The following is a 26,336-nucleotide window of genomic DNA, read 5'->3' as shown; positions in this document are numbered from 1 at the left end:
AAAATTGCACAAAAAGAATAGATGGTCCAAATCCTCCTCTTCTGTTTCACAAAATACACAATTACCCGTTTCTATTTTGAATCTATCACTAAGGAGTCTATTTGTCGGGTAAATTTTATTCAAGATTTTAAATTGGACTTCTTTCCCTTTAGGAGGGATAGGGAAGGTGATATAATCAGTTCTTATTTTTTCAATTTCTTCCCTTTGGAAATCTTTTAATATGTAATTACGTCTAAGTAAATTTGGAGAATAAAGACTCCTTAATGAAGATCTAAGAAACTTATTGTTGCATTTAACATCACAAAATCGAATACCATCTATATATAATTGCCTTAACTTGGGGGAGATGTCAGAATATATTATATCATTTACAATTATGTTTTTAAGTGACAATGGAATGGATTTTATAACCCGATTAAATTTACTTTTAGAACATTGGATATTAAACTTTTGGCAAAAATCTTGATGTCCTAGAACATGTCCTTCCTCATCTACAAAATGGGCAATTGCCCAAACACCTTTTGATAACCAATCTTGAATAAAAATAGATTTTCTGTTCATCAGTATATATCTATTGTTCAAAATTGGGCTATTATGTGGAGTGAAATTATGTTTAAATAACATTTTCCAATAAAGAAGGACCTGTTTATGGAATTCAGAGAGTTTAGCAGGTAGCTTAGTAATTTCAAAGTCACACTTTAGGAGAAAGTCGATACCCCCTAGTGTGTTAAAGACCTTACTTGGTATAAAAAACCAAATGGAGTGTGGATTATTTAGGAAGGATTTTAACCATTTAAGTTTCAAAACACCATTCATTATGTCAAAATCAATTGCGTTTCCACCGCCTTCAATGTATGGTTTAACCAAATCATCTTTAGATATATAATGGCACTTATTTCTCCAAATAAAATTAAAATTCAAGCTATTAATTGTTTTAATAACTTTATTCGATATTGATAGAGAGTAAGCTGGATATATAAATCTAGATAAACTATCCATTTTGGTTAATAATATTCTTCCAAAAATTGTTATGTCTCTTTGTAACCACTTATTTAGGATTGTCTTACATTTGTCAACATTATCTAAAATATTTACTTTTTCTATCAGAATCAGTGAGCTGTCGGCTTTCAGCCCCGACCGTGTCCGTGCTGTCGGGTGAGAAAGGCGACATCTAAATGATTCTGATCCGCGGGTCGTGCTGTGTGTTTAAGTCTTTGTGCAGAATCCGTGTTCCTGCTCTCATTTACTGTCTTAGCTGTTTGGTGGTTCTTGAAATTTTGTGAGATGTCACCAGAGATTCTGGCATTTCGGGCAAAATAAATTTATATTAAAAAATCGATTCAGGATTTTAATTAATCGATTTTACGTTATCCAAGCCATAATCGATTTTAATCAATGAATCGATTATAAAAACCCACCCCTAGCAAGGAGTTTATTAAACTTCACCGAAACAATCTGCAAATTTCATTAAAATTTAATAAACTATCATTTTGTCTTTATTTTTAGTTAGCACAGACCTTAAACACTTAAAGCTGTAAGCTAATGATAGTTATATAAGAGCAGATGCTGCTGGTGCAATAAGCTGTACGTTTTACTTCAATGGATTTGATTAGTCGACTAATCGCAAAAAGAATCGGTGACTAGTCGACTATCAAAATAATCGTTTGTGGCAGCCCTAATTCCACTATCTCAAGCGCAGGTGTCGAACTCCAGGCCTCGAGGGCTGCTGTCCTGCTTGTTTCCAACCCCTGATCTAAAGCTTACAGATAACTAAGGTTGAGTAATGAAAGCGTGAAATCCTATTGAATTTAAGTCATCTATTAAGATGCTGAACTGCATTAAGCAAAACCTGTGCTTCAGTGGAAGAAGCAAACAATCTAGACTGTGTGAACAGCTTTAAACTACTGTATGAATGCCCCTAAATATCATATACCAAATATAAAATATAGTGCACGAAGAAAAAAGATTTAGATGTTTTTTTTAAGTATTTAAAGATAATTGTAATAGTTGATATAAAATGTTTATATTACAACAAATATGGCAACTACATTGAGATTTGAAGTAACCAACAGAAAATATAAAACCAAACTTTCAAAACATTACTTTATATTCACAAGTTTTTAAAAGCCTCAGTTAACGCCAACAATCGGACCCTTTATTGAAATCAAATATAAACAGTGACTTTAAAAAAAAAAAAAAAAAAAATGCATTACCAGGTACAACCATACACAGCAGGTATAATGGCTCTGCTCTCTATTAACTACCAGCTTCACTCATATTGTAACTTTATTAGTACACCATCCACTATGTTAGCCATAAATACAAAGATTAAAACATTCAGACATGGTTTTCCTCTTTGTGAGAAAAACGCACTTATATCACAGCCAGTGATAATCTATAATCTAAACTTCCAAAAATAACAGTAACAGCCCTACTCCATTTTTCAGACTTAAGCAGAGGATTCGATTTGTAGCTGGGAAGCGCTGCTGATCAGGTCTTGTGGAAGACTTTTTCGGGCTTCTTGCATCTTTTTCCTGGCCCTCTGAAAGGCCTCTGCAAAAGGAAGAAAGTACCAGTCGAATACTACACACATACAGAGAAGGCTTACATAGCAATTTATAACGAATACAAACAGAAATAACAAAGAAAAAAAAGGTTAACTGTTTTCTTGATTTTACATATAACTGGTCTGAAATAATACGCTACATTTTGTAGCTCAGAAAACAAACCAAGCTATAACCAATCCATCCATATCTCACATATGTCAGGCTGAAGAGCTGAAAGAAACTTGTATCTCAGCGAGTTGATCTCCCACAGGGTTTAGCTTTCAAACTAATAGCCTAAGCTCAGTGGGTCCTGAAAATCCAGACTTCTTACCCAGGATGGTGCAAACAGCTCCTTGCTGACTAAATCCTCCCAGCTGGTCAAAAACTCTCTGTCTCCTCTTCTTCAACATGGCGGTATCAACAAAGGCCCTGCACATGAAATTAAAATATTTCATGTTATCACTGATGATCATCTGAATGCACACAAACAGAGGTTTATATTTTCAACACCTGCACTAACATAAAAATAAAATTACAGTGTATTTTGGGACTGTGAAATAGGAGACAGTTGTGAAGTTGTAGATTTGCTGCTGTGTTGAAACGAATAAAGTCTAGCCACTGAAGAAATGTGATAATCTATAACAATGCAGATAATGTAGAGCATACCAACCATATAAGTAGTACATGTATTTCTATTAAATGTTAGGTACAATACTTAACAAGTTTATTAGACTACTTGTCATAAAAACAAGAAAACAAATATTTTAGAAATCAGTCAAACACTTGTTTAAAACTAAAAATCAAATTCCTTTTTATTAGACTGGAATTCGTGTTTTCATTTCATTCATTAATAATAATAATAATAATAATAATAATAATAATAATAATAATAATAATAATAATAATAATAATAATAATACTAACAACAATAATAGTGTTCTTTACTATTTTCAATTTCAATTTCAATTAAATAGCTCACGTAAATTGGTGGTTAACCATTACAAAACATTAGAAAAGATCTTGGTAATTACCAATACTGTTCATTTAGGGCAGCTGTGGCATAAACCTTACATTGGGTGGTGGTGTAATAAATTTTTTAGGCACTCTATGCATGGCTACTTTTTTGAAGCCAGGCTTTACTTACCTGGCTTGCTGAATACAGTTGAGATTAAAAGTGACACTTCCTGTGGTTTCAGTGCAGAAGCCAAAGCGACTGAGCCTCTCCCCCTGCAGCCACACACAGACATACAGACATATTAAAAAATAAAATAAAACAAAAATGATCATATTTAACATAACATAAAACATGTATATAAAACTAGAAGGTTAAAGAATGCCTTCATAATTGTACCAGGAGTTAAATTTATCCACTGCATTTGTAAGGTCTCATGTATGCACACATTGCTGTAACCAGAACTTATGTTAAGCTGTTGTACGGTACATTTAAATGTTTAACAGATTGTAGTTTAACAAATAAGTCATTCCCTGTTTAATTAAGTAATGCAGTAAGCCTACTGGGTTTATTAATTGTATTATGTAAATAATTTAATTATTAAATCAAGAATTAGAATATGATTTGAATAGGCAAACATCCTAATTAAAGTTTAAGTATTTTCTTTATAATCCAGTGTGGCATTTTAAGCAGCTGTTAAGTTCTGCAATCTTTTATTCATAAAAACAAATAAAAAAAATAAAAATCTTTAAATCTAATCCTCTTTAAGCAAAACAGAAAAAACATACACTTAAATTATGTGTAAACATTTGTCAGATCCATATAGCCTCTGCAGAGTTTTGACCCCACCTTGAATGTCCCTGGTATTCTGACGTAGCTGTGGTCCTCAAGCTCTGGAGAACCTCCAATAAAGAAGCGCCTGAGTGCAGAAACCGTCCCCATCTGAAGGGGTCTCCATGTGTGACATGTCATCGTGTGTTTACCTGGCGTGCACACACATAAATGCAGACAAAACATATAATGCAGGACAATAAAAAGTTGTGATTTTTATAACTAATCAAAACATTTTTATCTGAAATAAAAATTTTAAAATGCAAAATTTTAATAATTGGAAAAATATATTTTCTAAATGTTAACTTAAGCTCCAACATTTGGCTGATTAAATTTGATGAACAGGACATCTTAACCAAAGATTATTCATTTTAGTCATTTCTAAGCAAAAATGCTACATACATAGGGCATGCTTATTTATAATATAGGGTAAATTAACTGAACTGGGTTTGGGACTTCCGTTTATTCTGAATGTGTAATCTTAGAATATGAGAAATTATCAATATATATTTTTTCCCCTAATTTCAATCCATCAGTTTTCCAGTACACATAGCATACCAGGCATAGCAGGAAACAGCAGATAGCCATAGCCTTCAGTTCGATAACGCTGCCAGGAGTCCAGTGAAAGAACCTTGAAGTAGAGCACTGGCCACTGTGGGACTGAGTCTGAAATTAGAAACAAGAAACTTGTGTCAGTTTAACCTTTTAAAACAGTGAATCACCTAAAGACAATTATCTGTTACTGATACTAACGGTCACTCTCTTTTTCGGTCATGTAGAAAGCCTCGAAGTGGAAGGGGTAGCTAAAGAAAGCTACGTTTTCCTGTTAGCCGAAAGAACATACAGAGTTTAACATATCTCATCAAACAGCCATGCTGTCAATATATTGAACAAATAGTTCTTTTCAATACACACCTTCCCTAATGTTTTAGTCCGACAGGTCTGGGTAACCCCTGACATAGACTGGAATGGCCGGCTGGACCAATCTTAAATAATAATAATAATAATAATAATAATAATAATAATAATAATAATAATATAGGCTGAATTGGCAAATTAAATGCAATGAATTCATTATAAAGTGCACAGTGCATCTGCATACTGGAAGTATCACATGTGACTCACTGTTGGGCAGTTCCATAAAGAAGTGGATGTACAAGTTATCATATTCAAAGCCTTGAGCTGAGACTGGGCAGAGAGAAGAACAAAAAAAGGACATTTGAATGATGAAGTCTGTTAGTTTCCTAAAGTATCTGTAAAAATGGGCACAGTATTTCTACTCACCTATCTCTCCATTCGTCATGTAACGCAGAATACCTAGAGGAGGCTACAGGAATAAAATCTTGTAAGAACAAAGACAATTTGTGACTATATCCTTTGACCTTAGGTGTCTTACCATTTCAAAGTCCTGTCCCACGAGGCTATTTAAGTACTCCTTGTGCCTTATGTACAGCTACAAAGAGAGAAAGGTAGATGTATTTGTGTGATTAGACCTGTTATTTGACTATACTTTTTCTGAAGCCTGAAAAAATAAGCATGAAGATGAACTCACATCTTTGTACATGTTCTGCTCCCTGACCTTGTCCTCAGGTTTCATACATGCCGATACATTCTCAACAGTGAGACGCCAGACTTCTCTCCTCTCCCCCTCTGTTACAATCCTGCACAACAATACAAACATCACACCAGCTTTGCATTTAATTCATCACCTTCTGACATGATCTTTTGCTGTCTTTTCAGTTAGTATCAAACATAATAATAATTTATCAGTGAGAACTTGAGCTACGCATCTCCACTGATGCTGAAGACTTGCCTGTAGGGCTCTTTGCCTTTGTTAAAATCAGGTTTTACAATCACTGTTCCACAGCCATCGGTTTTTATAGTTGCCAGCAAACATTCATTTTCTTTCTGGCCCAGCCTGAGGAAACAAAAAACACAAACAGAAAAATCACATAAGAAACACTGAATAAATCAACCCTAGTAATAGGAGAACAAGAAGAAAAATGCCTGATAGACTGAAAGTTTTCCTAACTCCTTCACTTTGTGCTGCAAGACAAGCTGCCCCTCGAAAAGCTAAAACAAGCAGGGCCTACACTGCATACTAATGGATACTAATGGTAATGGATTTCTCTGATCTGAGAGACAGCAAAGTCACCAACACAGAGTACAGACTACATGTTCTAAGAAAGTGAAGCCTAATAAATGAAGACTAACTTTTTCTGCATTTTTTATGAGAGATCAAAAGTGTGAACAAAGCCGACTCCCTTACCTTCCACTGGCGCCCAGGTCCCCCATGATGTGCATGGTCTGCATGACATTATTGACCACATGCCTGTTCCTCACAAACTCCTCTGTTGGCTCCCAGTTGATGATTTTTGACTTTGGGACACTGGAATCCCTGCAAAGCATGCCAGCCAATAATATAGCATTACTTTTTACATGTTTATACCTAGAGTTAGGATTATATCCTATTTTTATGTCTTGACTTTCATTAGGAAAAGAATCATTAGGTGGATTATAATGGATTTAGACAGGAAGATGAATAGAAAATAATACACAGAATGTAATGAGGAAAGACAATGTAGGTTTTTAATCAATCTGAAAACATAGTTTCACCCACATGGTGCGTCTTTCTTGACGTCTGTGTCTCACACTGGCCATCCTCTCAGCCAGGAAGGTTGGGTTGGATTTGGTGGTAAATATGTCAGTAGCATGCTGCTGCGAGGGCCACAAGGTCACAAGAAACACACAAACACAGTTAGAGAAGCTGGAACTGCACAGTTTGGGGTCTTAGATTTATTTTGCACAAATAAATAAAAATTAGAAATCTGCAAAGCTGGTTGCTTTTGGAGAGAAAAGTCTAGACCATGTGTAGCAAATAAGTTGTCAAACTATCAGAGTTATCAAAAAAAAAAAAACTGTCAGGGAAAGTACTGTGAGCAGAGCCATCACAGACAGCATGCTTACTTTCTCCATCCTGACAGGTACGGTAAAACAGTCAGGACAAACAGCAGCTTGAAAAGTATTATGGAGAGCCTTCAAGAACACTGGTTGCAGTTTGCCCTCCATATCATCACAATATGCCACCAGAATCATGAGGAAGGCTGCCAGCATCATCATCACTAACCTCTCCCACCCTCAACATCACCTGTTCAGTAAGTATGAGCAATTATGCACCATTATGCACTGAAACTATATGGATGTATCATTCATTTGCACTATGAACTGCATTATGAACTGCATGATGTACTCTATACGTCCTTGTACTAAAAATACACCTTAAAGATAGGTACACCTGCACTTTGGATACACTGCACTACATTTTTATATTTAATGTGTTGCATGTTCCCTGCAAATTTGAAATTATGGCCATTATTGGGCACAAAAAGTTCAACAACAATCATGATAGGGCCTAATGCGGCCACTAAATGAGTGGTTAAAAGGATTGCTTTTGAACTTTGCTGGCAGGCATGTCTTATGAGACATGATAATCCACAAAACTTTACTTGATAGATCTGTGTAAGGTTTTTAAGGATAGCCAGACTGCACTATGCCACAAATACCAAGCACAACACACAGAGGACTGCAAAAAGCCTTTACAGTAAACACGTCCATTTGGTCACATGATAAAGGGATACACTCATAGGTGATAAATACTGTAACTGCTTCTAAACCTACAACATGTTTTTGGTCCAAATCTAGCCTTTAGTGTGTCCCATTTAAATATATTTATAAAAAAAAAAACATTACTTTTGGAATACCTCTGCAAATATGCTTGTCGTGTTGGACAAATACAGTGAGAATACAGTGCAACCTACCAGCTGATGTACTGGAAGGCAGCTGGTGTAGCGGTCATGATCGGTGTATGTGAAAATTCTGCGATTGCGTCGACCCTTGCCCCTGTTGAGGGCTTTGACTTCTGTGTGGTACTGACGGTCCAGAGGGGTCTGACATGCTGCTTCGTTCTGGAACAGCTCCATTTCATACTGGAATTACAGACAGTCACAGAAATGTAAAGTAATAATGTCCAGTGTCCAGTTTTAAATAGTAAACATTTCAATTGTTTTCAATATAATTTGCAGTGAGAGTAGGATGTTAAATATTCAAAATTCTACCTGACTGAAGAATTTCTCCTGCCAGCCAACCACTAGCTCCTCTTCATTATCACCTGATGTCAGAGTAGCATAAATGCCAAGATATTAAAATAAGCCTCAAAGGAAAGAGCCATCCTAATATGGGCAAATACAAGTGCCACGCCCCAGTTCAGAACACCATTAATAAATAATTAATTATAATAGAGGCTTTAATGAAGAAATTGTATCAATTATGTCAATTTTTCAGGTGCTGCAGCCTGAGGTTGCTTCCAGACAACTTATGTTAATAATACATGCAGAATGTGAATTAAGTTATGGTTGGAATACTATTCAGTTATACTTTTTTGCAGGTACAGCCAGTTTCTGAGGAAAAATAAGAGAACTTTGTTCTCAGAATTTAAGAACAAGAGGACAGGAAAGAGAAAATGAGGAAAGATGACTGATCATTTTCAACACCAAGGACTGTTCAGCAAGTGACATTGAAACACAGAAAGAATGATAATAATGTTGTGTTGTTATTTATGGGCTAAGCTTGAAGGCTTAACGGGGTAGTTGGAAGTATTGTAGGACAGCTTGGACTGGTGCAGAAAAGGCTGTAGTATTAAAGTTTACTCAGGGTGACTAACTGCCAATTTAAATGTAGCACTCTTTTTTATTTCATGCAAAGTCCACCTTTATACCAGCTTTAAACTGGCTAGAGGTTTGAGCTATGTAGCCATAATAACTCATGCAACATCCTCAGTAAACTTCAAGGCCTGCAAATGATCACAGCTTGAACATAAATTTTAAAACCAAGCTGGAAAGCCGGAAATCAAACGTCGACTCAACACTAACCAAGCAAAAAATAAGTAGTTTCTCAATGTAATTTTACCTGTCTGGCCTTGTGATGACAGTGTTTCCAGTTCAATTGCTCCTCTGTCTTGCCGGGACAGAAACTGCTGCTGGAGATGCTGTGTGAGAGCTGATGTGGAGGTCACTCTCTCTATGCGCACCCTAAAGGATGTGAACAAATGGAAATAAAGCGTGGAAACAACGTGTCTTGGCGTTAACACATATGTTTGTAGACGTAGATTTCTAATCTTCACATTCTTTCCTTAAAACAGTGAAAGTAGTGGAATAGTTTGGTGAAAAAAACAGCTCAAAAATGTCTCATCTCGGTCTCAGTAATACTCATTTTCTTTATGAGTTGTCCTTCGATACTCGTATAAAATACGATCTAATACAACCATAGGCTACTTACTTTATTTTCAAGTTTTTGATAGCATCCCGGGACCGATAGACAGCTTCTCCGGTGTCTGTGTTCCAGCAATCTGTCATGACTATTTAGCGGTGAGATGTTAGCTCCTCACGTAGCACTTTTTATTAGCTGCAGTTAGCACACACATACGCCTTTGTGCAGATACTTTCATTTCGTAAAGAAAGACATTAGTCAAAGGTGTAAATGTAAGCAGTAAAAAAATGTATATATGTGTATAAAAATATAAATCGAAACACTTGTGGACAAAGCGAGGCAAATTGGTAGTTGTCGTTGCCATAGAGATAAACGATGTTCTTCTTCTTCTAGTTTTTTGCGGTTTGAACACCAGATTACAGCAGCATTATCGCCACCCATTGACCAAAGCTCCAAAGCGTTGAGTCTGGTCATCTGGACGTTTTTTTTTGTTTGTTTGTTTGTTTTTTAATAGACTTTATTGACAAAACACAAAGTAAATATATAAATGAACAAAACATAATGTCAGGGGGTTTAGTGTAAAAACAAATAGATACAGTCAAGAAACAAAATCACATAATATTTAACAAGAAGCATTAGTTTATGGTTTTAAAAGCTTTTATATTTTGGGAAAGTTGTATAGTTTTAACATATAGTTTGGTTTTATTTAAAAAGCATTGAAAGTATGGTTTTGCGTTAGAAAATTTGGATTTATGTATATGAAATTTAACCATTAAGATAAGTAAGTTAATCAAATAAAATTTGCAGGGTAATTAAAGAAACAAAACAATTGTTGATCTGGACGTAGCGTTTACAATAGGAGAAACGTTTCGTCACTCATCCAAGTGACTTTTTCAGTCTCACCTGACTGCAGGATCCCCCAACTTTATAAACAGTACATTTGCACAAAAACTGAAACCAGCTCATTGACCAAAGGTAAATGAAAAAGAAAACAAGACATGGATAAAATAAAGTTAAAATCGAGTCAAAATTTCCACATATAAACCAGAAAATTTGAGCTTCAGACAGTATTTTTGTGTGTATTTTATATATATTTTAAACAATTAAAATTGTTTAAAACCGTTTAAAAAGTTTAATAAAATTAAAAATTATGAAAGACTAACAAGATTTTTTTATGACTGTCTTTTTGCGTCAGCTTCTTCTCTTTTTTTCCAAAATATTTACATCTACCCTGCGGGAACACCTGGGGGCAGTAGTGGTTTGATCTCGCAGCAGTTTGCAGGCGTAATCAAAGACGACAGTGAGGACCAATCAGAGCGGTCGGCGGGTCCTGAGCTGCTGCTGTTGTGCTGACCTGTCACAGTTTTGCTAGGACAATATAACGTTACTAAAAAGCATGGCGTCGTTTGTGACTGAAGTTCTAGCCAGCTCTGGCAAACTGGAGAAGGAGGATCTGTCTGGCAAAATAAGCAAGATGTCGCGAAAAGTGGAGGACACAAAGGTAACCACCGACTAGCGTCATAGCATCAGCTAACGTCGCGCTACGCAAAGTTTGAACCAACTCTTAGCTGTTAGCGGGTTTACGGTTAGGTCCCCGTCATTGCTTTAACTTTACTACCTGAAGTTACACTCAGCTGCATGTAGAAATTAACCAGAAAATCTGATAATACATGCAGACTGTCAGTAAAGCTCAAAGCGAGTTAACTTCGTTTGTTTAGCAAGATTTGGACTAAGCTATCTGTGGTACAGACTCAGTACTGACACCTAGGTTACGTGGCTTGTAAATATTACTGTACAACGGGAGGAGGTGTGTAAGCTTAAGAAATAAGTTATGCTTTCTCTAGATTTAGAGACGACTTTTGGTCTGATGCAGATCTTATAATGAATGATGTGAGTTGCCGTGCCGTGGTTAAACAGGCTTAATGTTTCTGGCTGGGCATCGTAGGTGATACAAACACCAGGTGACTAGTTATCGCCAGCTGATCTTTTTTTAAATTTTTTTTTTAGGTCTAATATCTTTACTTATAGTAATAAATAGGCTGTAGTTAACAGGATTTCAGGACACCTGTTAAAGTTTTAGCCAGCTCTGACAGCCTTCTTCCACGTTTGTCTGCCGCATTAAATTAACTGCTCTTATTTGGGTTTTGCATGATTTCCACCATAGTGTATTTATATCAACTGTTGTGTGTTTTGATAGGAGTTACACTACACACTAAGCCTTAGGCTTATTTTCAACAACACACAAATAATTGTAATCGTTAAGAAACTTCAAAAATGTGCTATCTGAGCTTATTCAGCAGGTTATAGATGAGTAAAAGTTAAATGGTTGTCTCATAATTATTAATATGAAATAAAAGACTCGTTTGTCTTTATGTCTTTTCTCCAGGAAGAGGTGTGCGACATGATAAATAAGCGATACAACGATTTCCTGCCCAGTCTCCAGTCATCAGAGGAGCTGATGTTACAGGTTGATGCAGTCTCCAAAGAAATGGACACTCTAAAAAACTGCATTGAGAATGAAGTATGTATGAAATTGTTTAAAGTGAAAGTTGAACCAGGTCTCATTCTGTTTCATGAAGTAGGTTTTTCTTGTGGTATAACTTAGTAGCATGCTTTTAAAGTATTTGTTGATGTGGACGTAGGTGCAGAACGTCCATGTAGCCGTGGCTGAATATACAAAGCTGAAGCAACAGCTGGAGAAAAATACCGTCATCATAACAATGCTTGGACACCTAAAAGAGGTACACTATTCTTGAGTTTTTATATTAAAGTCAAATAATTGCATGGATGCTTCCAACCAGTCCTTTCTCCAAACAGCTCCCATAATAAAGGTCTCTATTGCTCTAGGATACTTTACTACTGTTCTTGTTTTGTTTTGTTTTTTTTAAATATAAAGGGAAAAGCACACCAACTGTTTCAAAATGCAGAAGTTCATATTCTTACTAGTTTTAGCATCACTTAAATGTAATAGGACCCCTTGGCATGGAACAATCCTGCATGACGAGCTGAGACTTGCAAAATCAATTTTTCCTCATGAAACTTCAGAAAACACATTTTTAATTATTTGCTTTGATGTGATAGCGTCTCTTCTTCTCTCGTTTGTGTTCTTTTCGTGATCCTTTAATCATCTCTTATCGGTTTTTAATTGCATGTATGTTCGTTTTTAATTCTCTTGTATGTTTTGTGTTTATATTTTTTGAGAATTTGTGTGTTCTGTTTTTCTATGTAGTGTTTTTGTTTTTAATGTATTTTCATATAATAACAACAACAACAACAACAACAACAACAATAATGATAAAAATAATAACAATGAGTTATGATTGTAAATTATCCTGAAAAATAGGGTGAACTGGCCAGCTTCTCTGTCACTTGACAAAGTGTTTTATTAGCAAAGATCCTGTTTTTTGTGTGCGTGTGTGTGGTTTTTGTTTGTTTGTTTGTTTGTTTGTTTTTAAGGCGGTATAGATGTTTCTGTGACTGATGTATCTGCCGTGTGACTCAGTTTCACAGTGCAATGGAAGAATTCAACAAGGCTTTACTGGAGAAGAAGTATGTGGATGCTGCCAACCGGCTGGAAAGAGTAAGAGCTGCTTCATTCATGTCCACACAGCCTTAGGTTACTTTAAACAATACTCAGCGCTAAACCAGCATTTATCTGCCTCAGAAATTTCTTTTTAAGGTGACTGCACACATGAGCCCCAGGTTAGGTGGTAAAGCAGGTTAGAGGTTCAGTCGCGGACTCCTCCGGTTCGCATGCCAAAGTGTCCTTGAGCGAGATCCCAAACCTTGAGTTGTGAATAACATCCATTGGAGTTTGAATGTGCGTGTGAATGTTAGAAAGTGCTTAAGCATAGATAAATGTGAGCTTCTGAGACTTTTTGAGTGCTCAACTTACTAGAAAGGCAAGGCAATCATTAACCATCAGTCCAGTACTATTTAATTTATTCTACTTACTGTTAAGGTAATAAGTCTGTGTTACCTTACTTAACAAGTTCTTTCATTTCCTTTCATTTTGATAAACAGAAATTTGTTTTAATGTTTCACAAACAAGTTAAAATATTTAGTGATACAAAATGTGGAGGTGAAAAAAGCAGAGGGTGACTGAAAACTGGTGTAATGACTTGATCATATTTGCCTGCTTCCTCAGAAAGTTCACTTACAATATATCTGAAATAAATGTGATTATAATAAAAGCTGTTCCAAAAAAGAACAAAGCACTGCCAGTCAGTGTTGTATGCTGTTTGTAGTTAATTCAAACAGAGTTAGCTATGTTTGGCCTTTTCACTCAATGGCATTTTTGTGACATATCTAATCCAATGTGCAATTCACCCCAGTGAGCCTATACAGTGGCTTTAAGCTAAGTGAAGTACAGCTGAAAAACAAAAGGCATGACTGTGTCAGTAAAGATGAGGCAGAACAAATACAATCACACAAATACCATGATAAAATGGGCCATTGTTAAAAGATTTTTTTTAGTTCCTTTGGGGTCTGTGTGTGTGTGTGTCAGTTACTGTGACCAGATACGCTGCACTAACAATGCTGTTCAGTTATACAAAAAGAGAACCCCAGACAACTGTGTTAAATAGACTGAAAAAGATGGCTGGAATGCCTCCTGCGTACATGTGACTCTTTTAAATGAAGAAGAGGGGAACTGTTTCCCTAAAGTGACCTGGTTACTGTTCCACAGTTGTTGTCCTGTTGCCTGTGTAAGATGCTTTCTCTCGGTAGCTGAGTGGACATAAACAGACTACTTCATGGGTCATATTTTTATTGAAGGCAAGGAAAAGTGTGGGATCACTGAAGCGCTGGAAGACTTCTGAGCTGCCGCTCCTCAGTGCTCTCAGCTCTGAGTTGACAGTGCAGAGAGAGAACCTCATTTACCACCTGGGAGATGAATGGAAGCGCCTCGTCATCTGGAAGTTACCATCCACAAAGGGTAAGACATCCTGAAAGAACAGGGTACCACTCTTTGTGTGAGCTCTTTTCCACATTTCATGTGCTAAATAAACAAGCCAAGCTCTATTGCTAACTAGCTCTCACCTTTTTCCAGGTGAGAACGTTATCCACGATTGTGCCCAACAGGCTTGAACACATTAGTTAGATTTTATAAGATAATCTTAAAGTATACTTGAGCTGTAGCTTTTGGGTGTGTGTTCCCAGAGCCTGCAGGGGAGATGTCTTTCTTGAAGGTGGAGCTGAAACTGAGCAATGCTTGCAGTAAGGATGGCGAACTGAAACCACCTACACTACTGAGCTCTGTCCTGCAAGCTCTGGCCATCCAGGGAGACCTTCAGCACAAGATCAAACTCTTCAGTAAGAAGAAGCAGCACCGCCATAAAGCAGCAGTACTTTTGTGTTCTTTTAAAATGTGTATAATACCTTGTATGTACTTTATTTCATTTAAAATATTTATGATAAATGTGTGACTGTTCTATACCATATTTGTGGTACAGCGCTGCAATTTTTATAACATAATTTTCTTTGTTAAAGATGTTTCTCAAGTGAGTCAGCCAGGTTAATCTATTTAGCTCTGAAGCACAATGTACCTGAGGTCAGAACCCCGCTCACTTATGCTTTCTGTTGATATTCAGGTCAGGTGCTTTTGAAGAACATGTTGAAGCCGTTGGTGATGTACGCGTCTCTGTCTGTGAGAGTGACTGAGCAGCAGGGTGAGGGAACCACGCTGGCCCTGCAGTGTTTGGAGGAGAGCGACGAGGAGCGATGCGCACCTTCAAAGGTCTACAACAAGCTGCTGCTGGTGCTCAAGACGCTTCATTCACACCTCCTAGGTACAGTATGGCTGCACGTACTGGTTGTAAAATACATACTGGGTTTTACATCTTTTGGGGTCATTACATAGAAAGCAATGACAGACTGAATATGAGGAGAAATTATCCATGCTAACCTGAAATATTGCATCTGAGTCTTGTTGAAGAGGCAAGTCACTTGTTTATTATTTTCCAGACGTGTCGATTGGTGATAAAAAGTTGTCCGCTATCTTGGGGGAGCTGATTTGGGAGGAAATGTCCCACACCATCATACATGAGTGCTTGGTGCACTCCATCCCCACCAACAGCAGCCAGCTGGAGAAATACAACACTGTATGGACCTAACAGCTCTTTGTCTAGTATAATAATATTATAATACACGCAACTACATTTTTACTATGTATTTGTTCTCTTTTTGTGTTGAAGGTGATAAAGGAAACAGAGGAGTTCGAGAAGTCTCTAAAGGAGATGGAGTATCTGCAGGGTGATTCCACAGACCTGCTCAAATATGCCAGAGATGTTAACTGTCATTTTGCCAGCAAGAAGTGCAAGGACGTCATTGTAGCAGCCCGTAAACTCATGACCTCAAAGATGCATAACACAGTCAAAGTATGTGAGGCTGAGTGTCTGAGTGTTCTCTTATCATAATGTGAAAAACATTCCACAGAATGTCAAAAAATGAATTATGTTGTATTTTTAGCTAATATTGTGAAGTTTTCCTTATCCTTTTAAGATCTTTGTGTAAAAATCATTAAATGGTTTTCATCAGGCCACCTCCTAAATATGCTACAAAAACTGTTGTGTGAAGATGTATTTAAATAACTATTCCACTGGAGTTGTACAAAATTACATGCATGTGTGATTACGCTTGTAATTACCCCTGCTGCAAATTATTTCCTTCTTACAAACTTTATGTAATAGATCACACCAGACTCAAAACTTCGCCTCCCCAAGCTGCCAGCTCCAAGTTCAGAGAGCAAGGTCAAGCCAGAGAGCTTAAAGGAGGAGGTGACAATGGAGAACTCAAAGCAGCTGTCTGCGTGGAGTCTGAGGCTGCCAGCCTGTCGCATCAGTGAGTCAGTGCAGCAGCTGATGGAGCTGGCACTCGACACTCTGTGTGAAGCTGTTGGGAGCTCAACACAAAGGTCTGTTACAGTTCTGAGAGAGCTCACTGTGTTTTGTGTTGATGTATGCTTGAGTCCTGATAATAATCCTTCTGTGCTTTTCTAAAATGAGAAATCTAATACTGTCCCTTAGCTGTTGCAGTTTCAAAGTGATTTCAATACCTCTGTCCAAAATAGGTCAAAATATCCTTTTATTTATATATAGACTTTACACTGCACGGGGAAGGTTGATTCTTTACGCACTCAATTTGAAAACTGTTCTGTTCTTCTTTGCAGTGCTTTGCAGCTCTTCTTCACTGTGAGAAACATTTTCCAGCTGTTCTACGATGTTGTGCCAACGTACCACAAGTAAGGCTGTTTCCATCACATAACATGTGACGGACAAAAGCAGTACATGTATTGCGAAAATGTAAATGAGTAACTGTTGTTTCTCTGTTACTCAGGGAAAACCTGCTCAAATTTCCTCACCTAGCTGCCATCCAGCACAACAACTGCATGTACCTGGCCCATCATCTACTCACCCTGGGTCACCATTTCAGAAACCACCTGCCGCAGCCTCTCAGCGAGGGCGTCGCAACTTTTGTTGACATGGTGCCAGGATTCAGGAAACTGGGTAAGCATTCTGTCATGAATTGTCGTACTATGAACTGCCCTCTGTTGTTGCCAGATGCAAATTATTAATGATTCAGATACTCAAGATTTGATTTCAAGTTTCTGTCACGCTGGACCAAAGAGAGAAAGGGGCTTTATGGCAAAATCGGGGCAAAAGTTTCCTACCAAGGACCAACATTCAATCTACAGTTTGCTTTGAAATATGAGCACACTTATCTCTCCAAAAACATTTATCCCTTTTTGTTCTTTTTCTTGCAGGTGCCCAATGCTTCTTAGCCCAGCTGAATGTTCAGAGAGCTGAACTGCTGGAGCGACTTTCCACTGCTCACAATTTCTGCAACCTGGATGATGAAGATAACTACACTGCAGCTAGCAAAGCAGTACGGCAGGTGAGTGGGGAGAAATGCTCATTATAGAAAAAGAGTTTGGGCACCAAGCTGATGTGGTGGTTAGCACTGTTGTTAGAAGAAGGTTTGAATAGAAGTATATCATGATCAGGCCTCTTTTCCACTTGTTCTTACTCGACTAAACTCGGTTTTGTAGTTTAAGAACTATAATTGAGTATAACCTCAGTGTAGCTGGGGTCATTAGAGCAAGGAGGCCCGTGACATTATTTGTATGTGACACAAATGCAACACAACAATGGAGGACACTGAGGAATGTCTGCTGCTGGGTCTTTGGCTTAAGGAAAAAGAGAGCCATTCGGCTCGACTCTTGGGTGCTTGGAACCCTGGCCGAGTGGTACTAAAAAGTACCCGGTGCCAGGTAGTACCAACTGATAGAAAACACTAAGAGTCGAGTTGAGCCAGATAGGTGCTAGTGGAAAAGAGGCGTATGAGGTTAAGTTACACCTTCCAATAAGGCTTTTCAAAGACTGTGGTAAATGGGGGTGTCTAAATGGGGGGATCAATTCCATCAGAGCCACACGAGGGGCAGCTGAAATGCTTTCTTAATTGATATCCTTATTAAATAGTTAATGAGTATAATGTAAATATCCATTCAAAGTCCTTTGAGTGGTCAGTAAGACTAGGAAAGCACTACATACATGTTAGTCCATTTTCACCCTTTAGGCTGTGCAGTGCTTTTTACTCATGCTCCACTCATCTTTTTGTTTGATTGCAGGTTATTCATCAGTTGAAGCAGTTGGGTACAGTCTGGCAGGATGTCCTTCCGGTCAGCATCTATTGTAAAGCCATGGGCACCCTCCTCAACACAGCCATCACAGAAGTTACTGCCAAAGTCATGATGCTAGAGGTTTGCGTTACTGAAATTAAAGTTGACGAATCAAGCAAATAAACATTTGTCATAATAAAGCCCTAATAAGATGTTGTCTTTGGTTGATGAAATATGAAATTCAGGTTCTAATACTAGGATGCTGTGTTACATGCTCGGAGTTGACATATTTAATCTTTAATAAGGATTGTATTTGTCACTATAGGACATTTCCTCTGAGGATGGGAACCATCTCCAGACTTTGTGCCAAACTATAATTGATGAAGGCCCGCTGGTCTTTATCCCTCTGGCTGAGGAAAAGAAGAATAAGAAATATCAGGAGGAAGTGCCCCTCTATGTGAAGAAGTGGGGCACCTTCAAGGAGCTCGTCATCGTGCTGCAGGCCAATCTGCAGGAGATTGTTGACAGGTAAGAAAGAAACTTCACAACACAGAAAATAACATAAAGGTGTGGTGTAACAGTGGCTTGTCATTACTTTTAATCCATTCAGCCTTTAAATTAATGGCTTGTTTGTAAGTGTGACGGTGTTATATTTTTATAGCTATAAAAGAAAAGTTAGTATGTAGGAATTTACAGTGATATTTCTCCATTGATAAATTTTTATAAGTCTGCTTTTACATGCATGCATATTTATTTATTTATGTATTTATTTATCCAGTACCTGTCATGGGGGGAGGAAAATAATCCACAGAGTGCTTTGCATTAAAAACTGGCATTAAAAAAAAAAAAAAAAAAGCACAGAAGATAAAAACATAGGCTACGTTTACACTGCAGGTCTTGATGCTCAATTCCGATTTTTTGATCAAATCCGATTTTTTTGTCTGCTCGTTCACACTACAAATAAAATGCGACAGCAAACGCGCTCTAGTGTGAACGCTCAAAGCGGCCCGCATGCGCAAAAGAAGATGTCACACACAACGCGCTCTGTTTAGACCAGAGCAAACAGTATTGTTTGACTGATGGCCCTTAATATAAAGACTTTACGTTTCCCAATTTTTTGCTTTAAGCTATTTTGTTATTTACATAATAATGTAGATAACCTAATAATTATCGTTATTGCTGTTTTAGAGGAGCGGTGCTTCAAAGGATAGTTGCAGATTTTTGTCAGAATCTGCAGATTATGCAGTACAAATAAAATGGTCACGTTTCTCCAACGTTGTCTTCCCAGCAGTTTCACCTGATAGCCAGGAAGCGTTCGCGATGTCTTATCGGGCGCTTCTCCGGCGCTGATAATTGGCGTCTGTCTTGTGTCAGTGACGTAAAAGACGGATTTAATGCGCCTTCACCGTTCAAACAGCAGTCGCTTTCTGAAACATCGGATATGTATCTGATTCAGTACCACATACAAAAGTGACCCAGATCGGATTTGAAAATATCGGATTTGTGCTGTTCACACTGTCATACCATGATCGGATATGGGTCACATAGGGTCAAAAAAGTCGGATTTGATGCGCTTTCGCCTGCAGTGTGAACATAGCCATAATATGTATAACAGCATACATAAAACATCATACTGCCTAAAACTAGTTAAACCAGTCTGAATAAATGAGTCTTCAGCTGCTTCTTAAAGCTGGAGGGGGCCACAGTTCTAAAGGATTTATCCCCCCTGGTCTTAAAATGACTTTGTGGGACCATTAATAGTCTTTGACTGGAAGATCTAAGTATCTTACTATATCTCTTTTCTTTTGTGTGGCTGTCTGACTTGTCTCTGATTCGTCTCCATAGGTGGGCTGACAGTAAAGGTCCGCTGGCTTTGGAGTTCTCGAGTTCGGAGGTGAAGAATCTGGTCCGAGCTTTGTTTCAGAATACGGAGAGGAGAGCTGCAGCTTTGGCCAAAATCAAATAGATTCTTGGAAAGAGAAAAAATCCCAACAAGATACTACAGCACTTTTCCACTGTGGAAATAAGGACTCTTTGCCTTTATTCATTTCTATTTTCTGTTATTTGCATAAAATATAAACATTTACATGTATACAGGCTGAACAGCTCATCACATAAATGGTTGAGGTGTTGTCACTGGGGATTTATTACTCCCCAGCCCCCTGAGGTGTAACCAGAACCTTGCCCTCCATTGACACATGATGCTGTATTCAGGGTAACTTTGCTGCACTTCATTAATCAAACTTACTGATGTGATTTCAGGAGTTTATTTGTTTGAACCTAAGCGCCTCTAAAGGACCATTATGTTGTGAAAGACCTGCTCTGGACCTTGCACTTAGTATTGCAAATTATCTTGTTTGAGCAGTGAAACTGAATTTTTCCATGTGTGTCTGTGTGTTCTGATATAACTTATCCAAATAAACCGAAACGCTCAATTTTTTCGAGACCTTGTCCAGGCTGTTCTTGATGAATAGAAATGATGAGTGTTCTTGGTGATGGGTCTTGCCATCATACAACTTCATAATGCTCAGTATGCAGAGAATATAGTAGCAGCTTATTTTTGTAAGTTCCATTCGTTAATTTGATCCCTGTATTGTATTCGGTCGGGTCTGTGTTTCATTTACAGCTGCCACCACTGATAGATGACCTATAAAACAGCCTTAAGTGTCCATGCTTTTGTGGAACTTTTTCCAGCATCATTTCAACAAATCGCTTTACAAAAGTTAAAGAAAACTGTATACACCCAGGTTTTATTATGTTCAGGGCTGATTAAATTATCTGACTAGGGTGAGAGTATCTGGGCTGAAATGTTCCAAAAACTGTTGCAGGCTTTTGAATGCACCGTGAATCATATTAGGTTTGTGAAAGCAGACTGTAAGAATGAAAAAACATTGTCAGTGTTTGTGCTCTGAACGATTGAGGGGGAGGAGACAAACAGCTGCATATTTCCACAGCAGCAGCTCTTCACTCTAAACTCTCTCCTCCTCCATTTGATTACCCCGATGAGCTGAAGGAAGTTACATTATACCAGCAGCAGCGTTCATCTTAAGACATGCTTTGCAGAGGTATGTGGGGTTTTCACGTTTTCAGTAAATAAATCTGAACATGTGAACTCAATCTATAAGACATTAATACTGTCTTTGCTTTCTTTATCTAAACTTACTCAGTTACTTGTCCTGTATTTTAAGCAATAGAAAACACAGATACACTGTTGTGTGGTATTTATGTAATGCTTGTTTTCACAGGAATCTAAATTAAATTAATTTTTATTCATAATGATACATTTGGATTAATTTGGTTAACTGATTGATTGGATATGGAAAATGTAAAAAAAAAAAAAAGTGAAAATTGAGGGAAACATCAAAGATTACCTGTCAAAACCAACAACAAAAAAAACAGTCTAATGTGGGTGAATTATTTTCTGCCAGTACCCTTATTGATTGAACTGCACTACATATTCTACTTTCCAATGAATATCCTGGAAATAACTCATTAAAAATTTAAAAATACATGCATACTGTACTTGTCGACTTACTTCAGGTTTTCGTTGCCTGGAGTAGCAGTCAGTCTGAGTGCCCCAATCAGGTCAGCTTAGCATAACATGGAATATTTGGCAATGTAATTTTTTTTTACTCAAAATATTTTTTGACTAAGTATTAACGTATTGTAAATATAGTTACAAAAAACATCACAAGGACTGGTTACATTGAAAATGAAACAAAAAAGGAAGAAAAAAAAGACTAAAACCCATCCACAGCAGTTCAACATGTATGGAAATGACTATTGTTTATATAAAACCTCTAAAGTTACAAAGTTGTAGAAGATAATACTAATTGAATATCAATCTGTATTTCCACCATATTTGTTTATACTCTTGCACCTTACAAAATGTCTGGACTGAGTTCATAATTAAGCTTCATATTAAATTATATTGATTGTAACTGGCTATTGTAACACAGTATTTTTTTTTTATCATTGTTAAACTATATAAACTACTATATTTTATAATAGTTTACTTTTTATTTATAGACTACATCTTATTTGACAATTATCACATATGGCTGATGCTTATTTTTAAAACAAAAATCTTGCTAGGTGTTTTATATTATCAATACAACACGTGAGATATGCGACACCCTCATCTACAAACAGCTACTAGTTGCTCAAAATCCTTAAGCAACTCTAAAGCATAAATGGGCTAGAAAGATTTAAGATTGTAAGTTGTTATTTGTTTTCGAATGTTTCCTTGTAGTAAAATCCTGTCTCCCTGACTCATGTTGCTTGATAGCTGTAAATGTATTACACAGATGGGCACACATGTAGTCAAGATGAATTTTGGCCACATCTGGACACTACTTTCTAGATTTAAGCCTTCAGGCAAATACAGTTGGTAATCTTTTCAAATCCTTTGTATTCTTTGGTGTAGTTCAGATTAATTTTAAGGATTAGGACAATCCCTGCATGTGCAACAAGTTGCAGCGGTGACTGATCAGCCCACTTCAGACAGATGAAACCTGCTGTTATGCTGATCTGAATCTGAGGTAACCTCGTGAATCACCTGAATATAAATAGAGGATGACCTGGCAGCATGACTAAGTAAATACATAGTTAAAGAATAAATATATGTTCTTAGTCCTTTTTTTTAGATTATATTGTTTTATGTATTTTAATAATAAAGGCCTGTAAAGCAAGGCCAGCTTTGACTCATAAACCAAGTGCTCAGCCAGACTGAAAAACAGGAAGTTTAGTGCAGAGCTGCAGAGGCATATACAGGAAACCAGACAGAACTAAGTAGGAACTAAGTAACACAGAAGGAGTTGTTTTTATCGAAACTATGTGTGACGTGTAAAGGACCAAAATAATACAAACCATTTTTGGTTTCTAACGCTAGAGATCTGCAAAATGGCTTTGGGCTGTGCATGTCTCTCTCTTCCGGAAGATGATTAAATAAAATAATTATAAATAGTTTGACTGAGTCGTGTTCTCTCTATTCAGTAAAAGGATGACAAGAACCAGATTTATTATTTTGATTGTTGTTTTAAATTAATTTAAATTACTTTAGAATGGAAGTTTGGTTTCAGCCAACAACCATGTCATGTCTGAAGTCACACATATTACCTTTCTTTTTCACTATGATGCTTGGTTTGGTTTCTGAACGTCTACACGACTAGAGCCATTGGTTTACTCAGCCACTCTGTTCTGTGTACACTAACTCTCCCCGACAATAAAGCATGAACTGTGTGCAATGTTGAATCATTGTTGGCCACATCACATCATCCATATCCACATTTTTCTGCAATATTTTTGGAATATTGTGAATATTATGTAATATTTTCTGCAATTTCAGGTTGCAGATAAATTCACTTTGATCCATGATGATCACTAACTGCTCGTCACCCCCACCATCCCAAGAGGGGCCTCAGTGTCCACCTGAGAGTTCCTCTCAGGTGTTCGCTCCAGCTGAGCATGAGGTTCATCAACAGGACGTCATCCAAGAAACTCCTCTAGAATCAGTAGAAGACACTTTGAAATCTCTGCACATGCATCGTAACAAACACTTTAAACGTTTGAGCTCTCAATGGCAATCAACCTTCAGGGGCAACATTGCTCTCTCTCCAACAGAGAAGTGGCACAGTGCAAAGAGCTTCAGGAGGCGCTGCAAGCTGCTGGGAGACGAGCAGCCTCTATGTGTCACTACCAACAATCAGCGCCAGCGTTACGTCACCAAGGACGGCAAGTGCAGGGTTAATCTGGGACACATTAAAGACAAGAGTCGCTTCATTTCAGATATTTTCACCACATTAGTAGATCTTAAATATCTCTGGTTCCTTCTCGTCTTCACTGCCTGTTACATCCTCACATGGATGTCCTTTGGTGCAATCTACTTCTTAGATGCTTGGCTACGTGACGACATTGCACACGCCCACGACTCCCAGTGGCAGGCATGCTTTGAAAATGTGGACAGCTACCTCGCAGCCCTGCTGCTATCTCTGGAGACCCAGAGGACTATTGGGTACGGCACCAGGAGGGTAACAGCTAATTGTCCTGAGGGTGTGGTGCTCCTGATGGTCCAGTCCATCACCGGCTCCATTATCGATGCCGTGATGGTGGGCTGTATGTTCGTTAAAATCTCCCGACCACAGCAGAGGGCCCAGACACTGATCTTCAGCAAACACTGCGTCATCTGCGAGCGTGACGAGAAGCTTTGCTTGCTCTTCCGCATAGGTGACCTTCGAGAGAGCCACATGGTGGACGCCAAGATCCGAGCCAAGCTGATCAAATCCAGGCAGACCAAGGAGGGAGAGTTCATCCCACTGGAGCAGACAGAGATCAATCTGGGCTATGACACTGGAGGAGACAGGCTTCTCCTGGTAGAGCCCCAAACCATTGCCCATATCATCAATGACAGTAGTCCCTTCTGGGAGGTGGGGGCCAAGCGCTTGAAGAGGGAGACACTGGAGATTATCGTTATCCTGGAAGGCATTGTGGAGGCATCAGGTTTGTAGAAATGTGGTGCTTGTGCTGTTTAATATGGATACAGCTACGTTTACAACTTTGCTTGTTTGTCATTTTTGAAAAGAGCTAAGTATGTGTGTTATTATTAAACTGGGATTTTATTGCTTGTTGTGATGTTTACTGGTTGTTTTGTGATGTTACAGTAACACGTACAGTAGCATAGATCTTCATAAAGCTGCTTTGTGGTAGTTTTTTTGCCATTGTTTGAGTGGTTGGCAAACTGAAACCAACTAAGAAAAAGGTTACTGTTACTGTTCACCATCTAAAATATTAATAAATTTGTGTTTATAAAAAAAACTTTATTCTTATGGCTCAGTGCTGGCTAAAGTGCATAAATGCAGAGAAAAAGATGTGCTTTCATGTAAACTTGCACACAATAAAGTTATGTCCTGATAAAATCTGTTGGATCTTTTTCCAATAAAGTGACCGGTTCCTAACCCGCTGATGCTTTTCTGCAGGTATGACATGCCAGGCAAGGACATCCTACACACAGGATGAGATTCTGTGGGGTCACCGATTTGCTTCGTGCATTTCCCTGGAAAAAGGAGCATTCCTTGTGGACTGCAGTGCGTTTGACAAAACCTTTGAAGTCGAAATGTCTCCACTCAGTGCAAGAAACAGAAGCCATGCAAAGGATGAGGAATCTATATTTTAGAAACTGAAAACAGGTCTTATTTGTGGAAACTAGGAATCTGCAGTTGTAGTAATTTTATCTACTTTCTTGATGTGGAAAGTTAATTATTTTGCTATGTAAGTAGGTGAACTGAGTAATTTTCAATGATCTATTAAATTTTAAAGACAAACATGGCTTTCATACCTCTTTTTGTACACCAGCTGTGACATTCTCTGAAGTAATGACAATCATATTAATGAATATAAATCTCAGGGAGGCCATAATTTCTGTTGTTTTCCTTGTTGTATGTTTTGACATAACATGGTGTCTGATTTATTTCAAATCAAGTAAAATAAAATTTATCCTCTTTTTTTGTTCTTCATCTTTTAGTTGTTCCTTTTAGGGGGCACCATAGTGGATCCTCCATCTCACCCTATCCATAGCATCCTTTTCTGTCACACCAATCCCTATGCATGCATTTTCTCTGTGCGCTTCCTCATTTTCAGCATCCTTTGTCCACTATATCTACTATCCCTTCTTCTGCATTTGTCCAAATCATCTCAGACTTGCCTCTAACTTTGTCTCCAAACTGCTCAGCCCCCCTGATATTCTCATTTCTAATCCTGTCATTCTGCTCACTCCCAATGAAAATGTTTAACATCTTCAGCTGTCTCACTTCCAGTTCAGCCTCCTATCTTTTTCTCAGTGACACCAGCTCCAAGCCATATATCATAGCAGGTCTCACTACCATCTTGTAAATCTTACCCTTTACTCCAGCTGCTATCCTTCTGTCACAAATCACCCCTAACACCGGCCTCCACCTATTCTACCTTGCATGCACTCTTTTTTTCACCTTTCTTGTCCCCTCTCCATTGGTTTGGATGGCTGACCCCGGGTACCTGACCTCATCCAGGCATTCTCTGTTAAACAGTCTGGTCAAAAAGTCCATTGCTCGCTCTACTAGACATCTCCATACCTCTACAGGTTGTCATCTGG

At 37.9% G+C, this 26,336-nt stretch overlaps 3 protein-coding genes across 4 annotated transcripts; 2 read left to right on the top strand and 1 right to left on the bottom strand.

Annotated features, from left to right (window-relative positions):
- Positions 1-1,392: 1,392 nt before the first annotated feature.
- mks1 (MKS transition zone complex subunit 1) lies at positions 1,393-9,975 on the bottom strand. 2 transcript variants are annotated; one of them, XM_085421190.1, is made up of 18 exons: positions 9,664-9,975; positions 9,295-9,416; positions 8,445-8,497; positions 8,148-8,315; positions 6,950-7,044; positions 6,599-6,727; positions 6,143-6,247; positions 5,882-5,990; positions 5,726-5,782; positions 5,614-5,656; positions 5,455-5,517; positions 5,245-5,315; positions 5,083-5,152; positions 4,888-4,995; positions 4,348-4,481; positions 3,691-3,773; positions 2,878-2,975; positions 1,393-2,553 (listed from the first exon to the last, which is right to left on the bottom strand). In XM_085421190.1, the coding sequence occupies exons 1-18, from the start codon at positions 9,738-9,740 to the stop codon at positions 2,450-2,452; spliced, it is 1,689 nt and encodes a 562-aa protein (XP_085277316.1). In that variant the 5' UTR covers positions 9,741-9,975; the 3' UTR covers positions 1,393-2,449. The 2 variants fall into 2 exon arrangements, with proteins under 2 accessions (XP_085277316.1, XP_085277315.1); XM_085421189.1 differs by having other exon boundaries at positions 1,397-2,553; positions 6,950-7,047.
- A 925-nt stretch (positions 9,976-10,900) lies between these two features.
- Positions 10,901-20,657, top strand: zw10 (zw10 kinetochore protein). The gene is made up of 16 exons (XM_085421187.1): positions 10,901-11,095; positions 11,981-12,115; positions 12,237-12,335; positions 13,097-13,174; positions 14,371-14,530; positions 14,755-14,907; positions 15,186-15,383; positions 15,559-15,695; positions 15,789-15,971; positions 16,284-16,507; positions 16,763-16,834; positions 16,930-17,099; positions 17,357-17,487; positions 18,221-18,352; positions 18,537-18,739; positions 20,057-20,657. Exons 1-16 carry the CDS (start codon positions 10,991-10,993, stop codon positions 20,175-20,177), a joined length of 2,301 nt encoding a protein of 766 aa, XP_085277313.1. The 5' UTR covers positions 10,901-10,990; the 3' UTR covers positions 20,178-20,657.
- A 152-nt stretch (positions 20,658-20,809) lies between these two features.
- LOC146661074 (G protein-activated inward rectifier potassium channel 3-like) lies at positions 20,810-25,671 on the top strand. Its single transcript, XM_085421188.1, has 3 exons — positions 20,810-21,276; positions 23,559-24,709; positions 25,186-25,671. The coding sequence occupies exons 2-3, from the start codon at positions 23,584-23,586 to the stop codon at positions 25,380-25,382; spliced, it is 1,323 nt and encodes a 440-aa protein (XP_085277314.1). The 5' UTR covers positions 20,810-21,276; positions 23,559-23,583; the 3' UTR covers positions 25,383-25,671.
- The last annotated feature ends 665 nt before the right edge of the window (positions 25,672-26,336 follow it).

This window comes from Rhamphochromis longiceps, linkage group LG10, assembly GCF_057381845.1.
Source record: "Rhamphochromis longiceps isolate RC_006_pf linkage group LG10, R_longiceps_female_GT1.1, whole genome shotgun sequence".
NCBI classification, from domain to species: Eukaryota; Metazoa; Chordata; class Actinopteri; order Cichliformes; family Cichlidae; genus Rhamphochromis; species Rhamphochromis longiceps.
This window is presented reverse-complemented; position numbering and strand designations above follow the sequence as displayed.

Coding starts and splice junctions, on each gene's coding strand:
- mks1 (XM_085421189.1), bottom strand. CDS start 9,740: ATGACAGATTGCTGGAACACAGACACCGGAGAAGCTGTCTATCGGTCC. Junction 6,248..6,598: donor GACCTGGGCGCCAGTGGAAG/GTAAGGGAGTCG, acceptor TTGTTTCCTCAG/GCTGGGCCAGAAAGAAAATG. Junction 2,976..3,690: donor AACTGTATTCAGCAAGCCAG/GTAAGTAAAGCC, acceptor TTTCATGTGCAG/GGCCTTTGTTGATACCGCCA.
- LOC146661074 (XM_085421188.1), top strand. CDS start 23,584: ATGATGATCACTAACTGCTCGTCACCCCCACCATCCCAAGAGGGGCCT. Junction 24,710..25,185: donor AGGCATTGTGGAGGCATCAG/GTTTGTAGAAAT, acceptor GCTTTTCTGCAG/GTATGACATGCCAGGCAAGG.
- zw10 (XM_085421187.1), top strand. CDS start 10,991: ATGGCGTCGTTTGTGACTGAAGTTCTAGCCAGCTCTGGCAAACTGGAG. Junction 15,972..16,283: donor AGATGCATAACACAGTCAAA/GTATGTGAGGCT, acceptor TTTATGTAATAG/ATCACACCAGACTCAAAACT. Junction 17,100..17,356: donor GCCAGGATTCAGGAAACTGG/GTAAGCATTCTG, acceptor TTTTTCTTGCAG/GTGCCCAATGCTTCTTAGCC.